The sequence below is a fragment of the Eptesicus fuscus genome, chromosome 2 (genome assembly GCF_027574615.1).
Source record: "Eptesicus fuscus isolate TK198812 chromosome 2, DD_ASM_mEF_20220401, whole genome shotgun sequence".
In the NCBI taxonomy this organism is placed as follows: Eukaryota; Metazoa; Chordata; class Mammalia; order Chiroptera; family Vespertilionidae; genus Eptesicus; species Eptesicus fuscus.
Genome location: NC_072474.1, coordinates 73,480,224 through 73,495,667, shown reverse-complemented (window position 1 = coordinate 73,495,667; position 15,444 = coordinate 73,480,224). Strand labels below are relative to the sequence as shown.

Here is a 15,444-nt window from a genome sequence, read left to right as displayed (position 1 = left end):
TTTCCCCCTAAGTAATGTTCTCTTTTGGCACTTTTTTCTTCCACTACCTCTTTTTTTTTCTACCTTTATTATTTACTTACTTATCTTCCTTCTTTTAATTCTCTCTCAACCATTCCATATTTAGCTTTCTATTTCTTTCCTTTCCATCTTTCTATCACTTCTTACATAGTAAGCTATCTTTAACCATCATTAGTCTTTACATCTACATTTTTCATTTTTGTCTTCCTCTCTTTCCCCCTTTGTTCTATCTCCTAATATGTCACTTGTCAACCAATCCCTTTCTTCTCTGACTCCTTTCTTCCCTTCAATTTATCTTTCTCCCTACTGTGCCATTTTCCTGTCTTAAGACTGCATGTTTCTCTCTATTATATCTACTCTCTATACTCTATCCTACTTTTTTTTCTTGGCCTAGCCTAAACATTTTTGTAGAATATATTTCAGAAATAGTAGTCACTGGTACCTACTTTCATTTTTTATATTCTTAGGGTCTTACCAGGTAAACACAGCTCAGTCAAAGGAACACATTCAAGGAGAAGTATGGGGGAAACAGGCTTGTTACCCAGAACAAGCAGCAGGGGAATAAGGCTTAGGAAAGTAGGTAGAGACAGACTGCCACTCTGTGACTGAGCACTTAGACAAAAAAGACTAGGACTTGTTATATCCCATCACCAACTCATCACCTGGGAAACACTGTCCTAAATCAAATAAAGGAAACACTCATCAGTTAGTTTTCTTTAATAGTACAGTATAAGTGGTTCTAGCAATTTTATAGACTTTTGTTGTTAATCCTCACCTGAGGATATTTTTTCCATTGTTTTCAGAGAGTGGAAGGGAGGGAGGGAGAGAGGGAGAGGGAGAGGGAGAGAGGAGAGAGACAGAGAGAGGCAGGGGATGGGGGGAGGGAGGGAGGGAGGGAGGGAGGGAGAGAGAGAGAGAGAGAGAGAGAGAGAGAGAGAGAGAGAGAGAGAGGAAGAGAGAGACATAGAGAGAGAGACGAAAGATCAATGTGAGAAAGGCCCTTGCTGTGCTGGTGGCTGTGTTGGACTAGTGATGATTAACACATCAATTTGTTGCCTCCCACATGCACCCTGACTAGGGCCAGGGATCAAATCTGCAACCCAAATATGTGCCCTTGACCGGGAATCGAACCCATAACCCTTCAGTGTGTGGGTTGATGCTCTAACTGCTGAGAAGCATGGGCCAGGACAACATAAAGATTTTCATTCTTCATATCCTACTAAAATTATTTGCAGACACACTTTCTTCATACCTTAATTAAATAGTGTAAATTATTTTGTAAAGTAGACATTTTTACATCGCCTTGCTTAGAATACATCTAGGTATTTTGTTTTTATTAATGGCATTTGGCCCACCATCTATCTATATATTCTTTCCTAGAGAAAAAGAATTCTCAGAATTACCTAGAAAGTTACCTTCTAACTCTAAGGAATTCTTAGATTTCCTGGGACAGATTTCTTTTAATTTTTTTTTCTTCTTCTTAAGTCATACTCCTTTTTTAAAAAATTCTTTATTATTGAAAGTATTACATATGTTTCCTTTTTCCTCCATTGACCTCTCCCAGCCCGCTCCTGCCCCCCCCGTCCCCCCCCCGCCCCCCCGCCAGCACAGGCCCTCACCCCACTGTCTGTGTCCATTGGTTATGCTTATATGCATGCATAGGAGTCTTTTGTTTGATCTCATACTGCCCCTCTCTCACCCTCCCTTGCCCTCCTTCTGAGGTTTGACTATCAGGATATATTTCATAAGACCTCCGAAATTTGAGAAAATAGAGTGTTGAAAACTTCCTTAGGAAATGAATCTTTTCCTTTGAGTCTTCTAATGTTCCTGGCTCAGTGTCTTTTGCACATAGTAGATACCTATTAAAGCTCCCATGAAAATACCACAGTGTGCTTTTCCTGCCGGTTAAACCATCGGGGATGCTGAATGAGCCACCACACTCTGTAGCTTAATGTACTCAGCGACATTTGCATTATAGAATCTCAGGGTAAGAAGGGATCTTAGAGGTAGACTGTCTAAGCCACTTACTAGTTGCTTAAATCCACCCCCATCACCAGTGTTATATTTGAATCACTCATTGCAAAATCATTAACTTATTCTAAATAAACTGTCTCTTAAGAATTATCCTCATCAAAATAAAATTACATTTTATGTTTCACTACTTTTTTCAAATGATTTTTTAATCTAGATATGCATGCCTTTCATTGTAAAATACTCTTTCACTTCACTATTTCATCAAAATGTATGGATCATACACTTGTTTTGGCAGATATGCTGACAATCTTCATCTATGAGTCAATGAAACTTAATTTATCATCTGAGACCTCTGTAATGTAAAACATAAACAATGGGGACAAAAACATCTATTAAATTTGAGACTATAGTGAGAAAATAAAAAGGGAAAATGTCCCTGTAGAAAATGACTCTTCGTCAGCACGGGTATCCTTTTGCAAACCTGGATACCAGGCCTGAGTTCCTTGCAGTAAAGGAATTATTCTGTGTGCCCTTGTTAAGTTATTGATAAAGCTTTTAAAGTCAGCTCTAAAGTTAAGGTGCATGCAGTGGGATGGCAGGCTCCAAGGTGACCCCCTCTTGTCTCCAGCACTCCCAGCCCACTGCCATTTCCCCATTTCTATGGCAAGTTCCTACATCTTTTGGCCATCACTTGCTGATTTTTAAATGGCTGGATACATTCTAGCCGTGTATTTAGATGATACTATAAATAAAAAAGAAAGAAAATAACACCCAAGGATGGCAAATAGGAGATAATCCAGCAAGGCTAATACACCTGACTTATACGTGTTTCTGTCTCACAGCCAGAAATGGACTTCTTTAAAGGGTAGTTGGCCACTGATGAAGTTGTCTGGGGAAAATCTTGAACTTTTCCACTTTAAGCAGAAAGAGAAGTAGGATAATGAGTGTAGGGTCCAGCCACCTCTGAACACTTAGTCTAGCAGCCATCACCATGAAGATTCTTCCTCTGGCTTTTTGAATGCCCTGAACATATTTTACTTTATCATTCACATCAGAGTCTTAACTTAATACTCCTTCAAAGGAAATTCACAAGACATGACCTTTGAGTTACTTTTATTGCTTGCTATGACATATCCCTGTCTACTTCAGTCATGACCCGAAGGGCCCTAAAGAAGATTCATCTTGCCCTCAGGAAGCCAAACTTCATTTCTAAAAGCCAAAAAGGGAACCAGAAATGTTGGATTCAAATCAACAACTGTGACCCTCCTTCACAAAACCTCAGAGGTTTCACTGTGACTCAGACCAACTGCCCCATTAAAACTCAGAAAACTGCACTTGATGGGAAACAAGTAATCACCATTTCACAACGGAATCAAAGCTTTTGGTTTGGTCCACCCATTCTTCTTTGCCTCTCACCCTTAGCACTGTACTGTCAGCCACTAGACCTTTATCTCTCACTTTGAAATCATGGCCAATAAGATTTAGAAACAGGAGTTAGCTGGTAACAAACAAAATTCCATTTGGCAGAGCAGAATTCTTCAAATAAAGGAGGAAGCTGAGCTGTAGTTTGACACAGATATGATTGTGAAATAGATGAAGCGGCTCTCAAAGCCCATCACTTCCCCAGTCACAGTCCTCTGCACTCAGTGTCCTTTTCATCTGCCTAAGGACCCAGCACCCTCTTTTCTGTGCTTCATCAGAAAATGGACAGTCTTAAATTCAATTACCACTTCTCCATACACTATCTGTAAAACCTACGAATATTACGTCATCTCTTTGCGTCTCAGTTTCATCATTTGTAAAATGAAGATAGTACTTATTTCATAGGGCAGTTGAGGATTAAATGAAACATGTTAAAAATGAATATGCATTGTACTTCATAAATCAACCACCAGGAGGAGATGGAAGCTTATAATTCTAAAGCAATGGTTCTCACATGATTCCAAGCAGCAGCTGGGAATTTTTTGAGAAATGTACTTGCTCCTGCTGTATCTCAGAACTACTTAATCATCATGGGGGTTGGGAGGGAAGAATCTGTTTCAATGAGTCCTCCAGGTGAGTCTCATGCATGCTAAAGACTGAGAAACAGTGATCCAATAAGGTCACATTGTTCCCTGATTTGTTGCCTGGGTAGAGAGAAGAGCCAGAAGTCAATTAACACAATGACAACTGCAATTTACAGAAGGTTACTGAATGCTATAATAGCTGTAATGAGTGGTGTACATAAATTATGGCATGTATCCTTATTTTTACAAGCTATGAGAGAGTTGTTTTCACTCCTATTTTTAATCAAATTGAATGAAATTGCCTTAGTGATGTCATTTAGTCACTAAGGATAGAATCTGTATTCCACCTAGGCCATGAATTTACCCACTACACTACACAACCACCCAAAGCCAAGACCTGGAAAGACCGTTAAAGGGTAATTTCCTATCCATAGTCTTAAAGTGAATACTTGACTTGTGTCTACTGGTTTTCAAGGGCCTGGCACGAAGGAACATTACTCTTATTGTTAATTAATGTAATTTTCCCTGGCTGGTGCTGAGTGTGCTCACTTACTAGTATGTAATAGCTAAGCACTATGCAGAAGAAAAACATTCTCACCACTAATACCCACTTATACCTGTCCTTTAAAAACAGCATCCATTTAATTCAAATTTTAAAAGGAGGACAAAAAGTTCAGAAATAATTGACTTATAACAGATAAATAAATTGGTCACATTAACCTCAAAATGTCACAGTAAAACTGTAAGAAAATGTTATAGTGGGCAAAAATGATTATCAGAGGGCTTCTATTGATATTTGTTGGGGCTATGGCAGTGACTGAGTTTTCATTGCCATTTAAGAGACCTGTGAACCAAACTGTTAATTATGCACTGAGTTCATTTTCTCAATAACAACATAAAGGTAAGCCCAAAAGTCATTCTGAGGGTAAAATTAGATGACATAGATGAATCACATGGCATGTGAATAATGTTCAGTATCAACATCATCATCGTTAAATCAAATCCTCATAATTGGCTACTATGTTCATTCAGGCCCTACAGAAGCAGAATCCAAGATGAGATTAAAGGCACAAGGTATTTATTAGGAAAAACGCCTGTGAAAGAAAGCGGTGCAGGAGAGCCATCAGACTCTGACTCAGGTCTGACCTGTGTGGAGGCAGGCGGTGGGAAGGAAGATTGCATAGGTAATATATAATAGAGGTGTGGTGCTAAGAAATTTTCAGTGAAGCTGATGGGGAGTCCTCAAGTCAGTCACCCATCAGAGGAGTCCTGTGTCTCCCAGGCACTGGTCTGTACTAGTATCCTTACCCTCTCAGTCATCATTGGCTGGGAGCAGCCCATGTACCTCATACAAACACAGTGGTGGGTACCAGAGCCATCGGTCAAATACGCTCCCTACAAAGAATTGAGAGGCTCCTTTCAGAGCTGCCTCCTCTGCGTTGCTTCCTTAGTGTTTCCTTGCTAAATTGTTGACTAATACAAGCAAACATATGAGTAAAACTAACAGGAATGCTTTCATCTTTCTTCAATAACTCTCATTTAAGAGCCACCAGCTATTCTGGATTTGTATTGAATGAGTTAATACTTAAAACACTGATTGATGCCTAGCTAATGGTGAATACTAAACTGTTATTAATATGAGGATCTTTGAGTTTAACTGAACTTCTGAAAGAAGGCCACAGGACTATGTCTGAGGTGCTCTTCCAGCTGGCATTTAATGAGGCAATGTGGTCACAAAACCTTTTCCTATTAGGTAGGCAAAAAAATACAAGGCAAAGATAAGGAGACAGAGAGGAGCCTCTCCAGAAACTATCTCCCACAAAAGTTCTTATCACAAGAAACAGAATTGCTTGTAATTGTATGAGGTGAGAGATGTTAACTAAACTTAGGAACACTATGTTTGTCATGAGGGACCTTGCCTTTTTATTTAATTTTAGTTTTAAATCACAAAGCTACCTCAGATATGTACATGTATGAATTCAGTGGTTAATGCATAATCACATCATACAAACTATTCATAAGTAATCAATTATATTTAACTTACATACAACAAAGTTAACACAAACTTTTTTCCAATAAATTATTTCACACAGGTATATGCTTAAAAATCTATTTAATTGTTCAAACTGTGCTAGAGAATACATATTGTGGAATAATACATATTTCATTAGATTCAGATACAACATTGATGATTTCCAGTGGGAATTTCTTACACTACTGATTTTTTTTTTAATTTTATCGAAAAAAATGTATCATTTGCTACCAAATCTGTGTTATGTCAAAACAAATTTTTCAATTCTGCATTTAATTATGTCACTTTCAGCTCACTGGTTTCATAAATATTACAGATCCAATTTTAATTATTTTTTAAATATTTCTAAAACATGTTTTCTAATCACTTTTTTAATGAAGATCTATAATTGATTTGTGTTTGCATATCACTTTCCTCTACACGTTTTACTTTTTTTTCAAAGAGAATAGCATGGAATGTGCAAAAGCTCTGGCTCTCCAAGGCAAAGCAAAAAAAAAAAAACTACAAAAAACACCCACAAAATTTACTTCTGTATCCAGATTTTTAACCTTAAGTTTTGTTTTCTCTCCTTGTCTATTTTTTTTAATGTTAGAAATGATATTATTAACATAGACCCCTTCAGGCGAGGGCAACAAGAGATTCAACACTTAGAATATGAACATACAATATTTAAGAGTTGAGAAGTAATTACCTAATAAAAATAACAATGTTACTATTTTAATTACTTGGAGGCTAGAGCTTTACATTATCAAAATATTGTGGTTTCAAATTCATTGGTAATAAATTTATTAACTTTCTGGATCAAAATGGAGAGCCTTTCAAGATAAGCTGTGTGGTCAACAATGACTTAATTAGTCACGATAGCAGGACTCCGGGGTCAAGGCTGTTTCCACCATTACAGTCTTACCACCATATGAAAATGGGACCTTATTTGTATAGCACTTGTTTCTGTCATAGGTGTAGCAGGTTTCATTGTCTTCATCACAGATATTGCTCTGAGTGGCAGTAACCACTTGGTTTCCCAGTTCCACTTCTGTAGAATCACATTTTTTACAGCTGAAAAACAAATCTATGCATTAGGCAATCCCCATCAAATGTTGTATCCAAAATAAATCCGTTCTTTGCAGTGCTCTACAATGTTGAATGGTTTATAGGATTTTTTTCAACCTTTAACATAAAAGTTAATTGAAAGTAAGTAATATGATTAATAATATACTATTGTTTTGCCTATACCATATAGCAACTTCTACTCTGTTAGATTAATTAACAATTGTGTATTGGAATTAAATAAGTTATTTATGGTGACAAAGAAGGGAGAATATTTTTAAAGAAATTGTTTGATACTGAATTCTGTAGTTTCAAAAAAAAACACCTACATGTTAATATGCCTGAAATCCAATTACTGAGCTATTAAGACAAATCAGCCCTTCCTGTACTAATGGCAAGTATTTCTTTGTTAGAATAAACTTATAGCTAACTTTTATCTGCGATTACATTTTATGAATTTATGGTACCTAATAATAAACATGGGAATTAATGTATTCAAAAGTTAAAATTATATTGATAAATGTTTAGACCCCAACATATTTTCCAAAACATTCTTACTAACAAGTTAATTTTTAAGTTATTAACTTGCATATATATGTATAGTAGTATGAAGGAAAATCTCTTACATGTCAGACAAATGGTACACAAATTTGGTTCTCAATGGCGAGGTGGGATCAGAGATATTCTCCCTGTTGTTAATAGGAACACTAAAAAAGAGAAAAACAAGTCAAAATGATGAAACTAACAGATATTGCTATTTTTTGGTAATAGGTATATTGCTAGGGCAGTAATTTTCATGAGGGCATTTAGTGAATTTAGCACTCTAAAAGAATCTATGGTGATGCTCATACTCAGATTTCACAGTAATTTGCTATAATATAAGCATTTCCCATTCAAAATAAACATCACAACAGCTCCTCTCTCAGTGATGTTTGCTCACTTGGCAAATACGTTTTTCCCTTTAGCAATCAGCTCAAGTTTTACCCTCTCTATGAGCTCTATGATAACTTAGATCCAATCTCCACCCCTCAATAAACTCCTCCCTCTTTAGTCTTATTAAGCTCGTCTATCTTTATTATAACAAACACCGTATCATAGTTGCTTGAGGCATAACTGCTTCCCTAGACTACATAGTTCCTTGATGCAAAAACAGTTATGTATTCCCAGTGCCTCACTACATGTGTAGCATGTGGAATATGTTCAATATTTTTAGAATGAATGGACAGCTATTATTATCCACAATTTTGAAATGGATAAATTATAAATTAGAGAGGTTAGCAACCTATCCAAGATCACACAACTACTAAGTAGCAAAGCTGTAGCTGGAATCCAAATCTCTTGATTTGGTGATTGCCATGAAAAATTAGATAATGCTTATCAACTAGTTCAGGTGATCTTATTAAGTTGTACATTTTTTCATCTATGTCATCATTCTCCTCATGTGCACTCATCTCTACCAAAAGATACAAAGAAAAACCTGTGTTTCCTAACTCAGTGTTTAGCAATAATATTTATATAAATATCTAAGCAAAAACCTGGATAACATCCCTGAGTCCTCGCTTTCTGTCATGACCTATATTTAATCCCATGTCACAGTTCAATTGTGAAATCCATCCACTTGGTTCAGGACACTGCCTCTTCTCTCCTAGCAATGCCTTCCTTCAGTCTTGACCCCTACAAGTGCATTGCTGCATTATTGCCAAAATGGCCTTTCTAAAATACAAGCCTAATTTCCTTCTCTGCTTAAAACCTAGTGTCTCCCCAGAAATACCAGGGTATCTTTAATAGCATGCTGTTGCTCTTCAGCCTCATCTCTCACCATGCCACCCTCTTTACACTACATGCCAGCTCTAAACAACAGCTGACAATTCCATAAACTTACCAGGCTTTTCTCACCTCCATGTTTTAATAACAAAAACAGTTCTAACATTACTAAGCGCTTACAGTGTACCTGGTACTATGCTAAATATATTACATGATGATCTAATGTACTCCTTATAGCAACCCTGATTCCTTTTCCTAGAATGATTTTCCTCACTTATCAACCCTGTCGTTCCCCACATATTTACCCAATTAATTCCCATTCAGCCAGCTAGCAGCCATCATTCACTTTCACTACTTACTCCAAACATTCTTCCTGCCTCCACTGCAGCTCTCCACCAGCCCACAAGGATTGGACTGGGTGCCCTCTAACATCCTTTGCCTATTCCTGTCATCATAGCATTTACAATACTGTACTGTAATTGCCTTTTTACCTGTTTACAGTTCCCTACTTGACTGTAAATTCTCCAACAGTCCCCAACTCCAATCCTCAGTGGCATTCAGTAGCACTCAATAAATATTTGTCAAATGAATGAATGGATCTATTCTTTATTGGCTTGAAAGGTTCTAGTAATATCAGAAAGGGCTTTAAATATTGATAGAGATAAGGGAATATACATGTATGAATGTCTGCTTTGGGTCAAACAGTGTTCTAGACACTTTTACATATTATCACATTTAATTCTCACAACCCTATAAAGTATATGTATACTAGTATATCTACATACATATATTGTATCCCTCTTTTATAGTTTAGGAAACAGGCTCAAATTAGTCGAGTAATTTACCCAAAGTCATATTGCTAGGAAGTGATGGAGTTGGGAATAATGCCATAATGACATGGCAATAATAATAGAACTTTTAGAAATGACATCAGAGAACCATTAATACACATCAGGCAAAGTGGATGAAGTAACTGAATTATCTGAATTCAGAAAAAATATATAAAAAGAATGGTCATAGAAAAAGATGAATTAGAAAATTATAGAGGGCCGTTTAAAAATCTGAAGATTTAAACAAGATATACACTCCTCTTCAATGAATGCCATCCATCCCTTCAAGTTGCATGCTTCTCCAACTGTTCTCTCTCTAACAGGGAGCTGAGTGGTATAGAGTCTGAATGGTTCGAGAAAACCTGCCAGAGGAAGTGATGTCTAAGCTAAGACATGCAGGTTGAGGAGAAGTTAACCAGGCTAAGAGGAGTGGGAGAAAGGGTTCTTCAAGCAAAGGAACAACATGCAAAAATAGAAGAGGAAGAAAGCAATGTGAGTGGGTAATAATAAGGGCACTACATTATTTCTGGATTTTCAAACATGAGGTGAAAAAAGTGTCAATGGAAGAGCTTGAGAGTTATGCTCAGTGGTTAAGCCGAGGCATTTGTAATTCATCACAGTAACAATGTTGGGTAAACCAAGGTATTTTAAGAAGTTTAGTAACAATCAGGGAAAAAGGAGACATATGTAAAATTGTATACAAATTTTTTTAATTAGAAAAAAACTATAGTAACATAAAGATAATTGGCATGTAGGTTAGGTGGATGAATAATAGCAAATACTTTTTGAAAGTATGCCAGGAACTATTCATTCTCTAAAAAGAATAGATCTCAATTTATCTTTATAGTAGCTCCATGATATATATACTATTTCCCACTATTTAAAGATGAGCAAGTTGCCCTGGCCAGTTTGGCTCTGTGGATAGAGCATTGGGTCCCAGGTTTGGTTCCTAGTCAGGGCACATGCCTGGGTTGCAGGCTAGATCCTCAGTAGCGGGTGTGCAGGAGGCAGCCAATGATGACTCTCTCGTCATTGATGTTCCTAACTCTCTCCCTCTCCCGTCCTCTCTGAAATCAATAAAAACATATATTTTTTTAAAAAGATGAGCAAGTTGAAGTTTATAGAGTAGTTAAGTAACTTGTATACAAGAGCACAACCAGTGACCCAACCAGAACTTGAAACAAAATTTTAAAAACATTCTATTGGATGTTACATTGTTTCAGAAAGAGGTACCCAATTGCTAGGAAAGTATTCAAGGCAGAAGTGTTCACAAGGAAGGCTTCACTGATTGGATCCAATAGGAATCTCATTTATTAAATATTATTAGCATTTTGGCAATTAAACGTCAAGACTCATAAGTTATAACTTGGACTACATGTGAAAAGAAATAAATATCTGGAGTCCAATGGACAAGTGAAGACTAAATCAAATTAGTCAATTTGATTAGTCTGCCTTACTTTATCTCTATGCCGCCACTTGAGTACTATGTAAAATACTCTGCAGTTCAGATGTGGTACAAAATAAAGCTTTTAGTGTTATCTCAAGTTTCATTTTGAACTGATCAAGAGCAACTAAAAGTTCAGATTCAAACAGAAATAACTCCATATAAACAGGGCATGTTGATGACGAGATCTGAACCTTCAGTTATAATCATCTGATCTAGCTGACTGGTTTCAGATTGTGTGGAAACCTTGTTCCTGCTCCCAACTTGTGCATAATTGACTCAGGTCCATTAACTAGATTCAGTCTCATGTCAGGTGCTACATATCACAAAGAGGAGCAAGACATAGTTATTACCTTCAAACAATGATTGATATGACAGAGTATCTCTGCTTACAACATGAAGAAATGAAATATAAAATACCACGTACATAATCCTGATGTTCCTCTCCACAATGTCTTGAGTAGGATCATCGGGAGAAGGGATGACTCTAGAAGTAACCTGGGCACACTTGCATTTGTTGTTCACAAGAACAGTCCTTTCATCTTCGTCTTGGGCTGGAAAGATACAATGTATTAAGAAGAAATGGACCTGGGGGGTGGGGAGGGGTGGTAAGGGCTGGGAGGAGGGAGATAGAAGGGGTGGGGGGAAATGGGAGATATCCGTAATACTATCAACAATAAAAAATACATATTTTAAAAGAAGAAGAAGAAACGGGGATGAAAAATCTACTTATCAACTTTAAATTGAGTTCATCTTATTTCCTGCAAGGAAAAAAAAATCAGTTTTATGGTTGATCAATTTCAGCTTTCTCCATTTGTTCTCCTTCCTAATCTAAAATAGCTGACTAGAATCTCACAGTGTAGTGAAGGACATCCAAATGTACTCCAAAAGGAATTTTCTTCTTCCCTTGGACCAGGTTAGAGGCACCTAAGCTGAAAGAATTCTGGTTTTAATCCAATGTTTTAATGGAGCACAGCTCTCTGAATGATGTAGCCTTGTAAACATGAGTACCAGATGCCAAAATAAGAGAGAAAACAAAAATCTAGACTGGATTTCTCTCAGACCAAAGCATTCCATTCAAAAGTAAACAAAAACTAACATTAGCCTTTGTAAACCCAGTGTGAAATGCCACGTCCTTCACTGAACTCCCCTTTATATACATAGCTTGTTACATTGCATTAGAGCGGAGCACAGATACATTTTCCCCAAAAATAACCTTACTTTGTATGATTTTTAAGTATTCTCCACTACAATCTTCTTAAACTTAATTATGTTCTTCTTTTTTGTAGTAACAATCAGGTTATTATGATATTATGATCCAATCAAATAAAATAACAGGTGCTATATTAATATTTCTCATAAGAATTATTTTTAAAGTTATAGTATATATAGATGTAAAATGTTACAAATTTGCAAAAACAATTCAGAAAATATTGAGTAAATATATATTTAATTTAATGTGTCCAAATGCAGAAAAAATTAATAAATGAATAAATTCACAAATGACCATAAAAGCCTTAACTCTGAGTATCAACATTTATTGTCTAATCTGAATATTAGACAAAGAAGTCTGGTAAGTGTTGCAAAGAATAAATAAAGAAAATGTATTAATATATGGACTTAGATCAGTTAACAGGTATTTGAAGAGTTAATAGCTTTAATGGTGCTAATTAAATAAAAATGTTAAATATATTTTATTCCTATAATTTTAGCTAAATAACCTTTAAAATTTCCTCACATCAAGCTTCAACTGAAAAAAAAGCAAGAACACAAAAATTTAGCACATAAAGTTATAAAGGTTAAGTGATTGGGTTAGATATCTCTGTTACTGGAAGCCTAATTATTCCAGAAATGATCTCAGAGCTGAGAGGACCTAATTGCAGTATTTCAGTCTTGGTGATAATAATTATTACAAAAACATTTTAAGATCATTATCATCATACTTATAATTGTTTGAAGCATTTTATAATGTTATTATTCATAACTTCTTAAATCTTCTGATAAAAGTCTGTATGGCACAGGAGAAGAAACATTATGAAGTCAATTTAAGATCATTATATAACTCTGCTTAACATTTTGAAGAATAAGATGAATTAAATGGTGTCCTTTTCCCTACTGCTGTATTCATGACTCTTAAATGCTTTCTCAATAAAATACAAATGAGCCAGAAATATCTGACAAAAAAAATGAATCAAATATGTGAGTTGACAATTAAGTCTTAAGTAGAAAATATCTGTATTTTATTTATGGCATACAGTTTATTTTCTTACCTGAACATAGGAAAAAACTAACATTACTGTTGTTATATAAAAATATTAGGCAGCCTACATACCTACTAGAAAATGTACAAATACTTTCAATTCACCAAGACTTATAAGATTCAACATTCTCTCTCACTGACAGGTAGCATTTTCCCTAACAAATCTATTATTAAGGATTGTGCCTTACTTTATTTGAAGAGCAACTAAGATATAGCAGGTGCTCAATAAATATTTGTTAAATTTAATTTAATTCAGTTCAAACAAATAATAAAATAGATTTAACAACACATACTACATATGAGCATAATTAATTTACTAAAAGGTGATTGTCTTATACAGGAAAAATAAGATAGTAGTTAAGAGTATGGGTCAGAGGGTCAGAGGGCCTGGGTTCCATCTACTACATGCTTGCTGTGTGAGCTTAGGTAAGATATTTGGCCTCTCTAAATCTCCATGGGCTCAACTATACATAGAAATTATAATAGCATCTATCCTCAAATGGTTGTTGTGAGAATTAAATAGAATAGTATATGTAAAGTAGTTATCACAATGTCTAGAACCTAATATGTGCTCAATAAATGACAGCTCATATGTATATGTATGTGTGTATTTATACATATGTATAGATACCTGTACTATACATGTTTTACTGCTATCTTTATATTGTAAATATTATTAGAAATTCATTATTTTTAATGCTAAATTAGTATGAAATATATTTTAAAGGATTATTCTTAATTATATCATACTCAGTCTTAAAAAAGAATAAAGTCAGTTTTAGAAACAATCCAGCCAAATTATATCACACTAATCATGTGCCCTTCTAGATGAAAATTATTAAAAACTATACTTCGATATTCACTCATCTAGGGGAAATGATGAACAACATAGACTGATGAACAAGAACAGAACCAGAAACAAGGAGGCATCGATCGGACTATCGGGCCTCAGAGGGAGGATAGGGGAGGTTGGGGGGAGGGGGGAGAGATCAACCAAAGGACTTGTGTGCATGCATATGAGCCTATCCAACGGTTAAGTTCAACAGGGGGTTGGGGCATCCGTGGGGAGGGGTGTGGGATGGGAATGGGGAAATGAGGACAAATATGTGACACCTTAATCAATAAAGAAATTTTTAAAAAATAAAATAAAATAAATGGATTACGGACGTCAAAAAACAAAACAAAAAATAAGATAAAATAAAATAAAAACTATACTTCGATATTCAGAATGTACTCCATTTTCTACAGTACTTTGAAGGGTTAATACATAAAATAGCCAAAGTTTGGTCATCAATTTATAGGCCCCATAAAACATTAAACATTGTTAATAAATCTGTAGGCCCAGACCCAGAAAAGTTATTAGAACTAATATTAGTCTGTCTTGGAAAATAAAATTCCATTGGAGTCTATGTTGTATTTAAAGCAATTATTACTTCATTTTCCTGAATACTAATTTAAGACACTCAAGAGGAGGACTACTGATTTTTAAGATTCAATATGGATATTCATATAAGTACAGCTATCATTACTTATCCAGAAATATATATTTTCTTATTCTCTAGTTTATAGTACTCAAACAAATAAGAGATAAAGAACTATAATGAGTCTTGTCTGCATAAAGATCACTGCCCATATAAAGATTAAGGCATGTTAGAGAAAAGTAGCCAGCAAGCTGGCCAACCAAAGCACAAACATTAATGTTTAGATCTGAAGAACAGATCTGTGCTATATTTTTCCTTTTATCTGGCTTTATTTTCAAAATATCACATACCTGTCACAAGAACAGCCTTAACAAAAATGGCCAGGACTCCCCAGAAAAGCAAATGCTTCTTCATCTTGCCTTCACTTCTTTTGAAAACTGGAGCCAAAACCATCAGGGTTAAGGTGTGTGTGCTATAAGGAGTGTGCAAATGATGTTGCTTCTGCTTTCTTAAAATAACGCTCCAGGCAGCTAACAAACTAAAGCCAATCACAACTGCAGCTAAAGTCTGAAATTTTCATGCTGCACTGCAAAGAAATGTATGGCTTAGATTTACCTATTTTCTTCCAAAGCATCCCCCAAAAGTCAT

General features: G+C 35.6%; 1 protein-coding gene across 1 annotated transcript; it reads right to left on the bottom strand.

The window, feature by feature from the left end:
• Positions 1-6,104: 6,104 nt before the first annotated feature.
• On the bottom strand, positions 6,105-15,210 carry JCHAIN (joining chain of multimeric IgA and IgM). The gene is made up of 4 exons (XM_008157476.3): positions 15,147-15,210; positions 11,543-11,669; positions 7,704-7,784; positions 6,105-7,086 (listed from the first exon to the last, which is right to left on the bottom strand). Exons 1-4 carry the CDS (start codon positions 15,208-15,210, stop codon positions 6,882-6,884), a joined length of 477 nt encoding a protein of 158 aa, XP_008155698.3. The 3' UTR covers positions 6,105-6,881.
• Between the last annotated feature and the right edge of the window lie 234 nt (positions 15,211-15,444).

Coding starts and splice junctions, on each gene's coding strand:
- JCHAIN (XM_008157476.3), bottom strand. CDS start 15,210: ATGAAGAAGCATTTGCTTTTCTGGGGAGTCCTGGCCATTTTTGTTAAG. Junction 11,670..15,146: donor TAAGGCTGTTCTTGTGACAG/GTATGTGATATT, acceptor GTATCTTTCCAG/CCCAAGACGAAGATGAAAGG. Junction 7,785..11,542: donor GAGAGGAACATCAGGATTAT/GTACGTGGTATT, acceptor TCTCTTTTTTAG/TGTTCCTATTAACAACAGGG.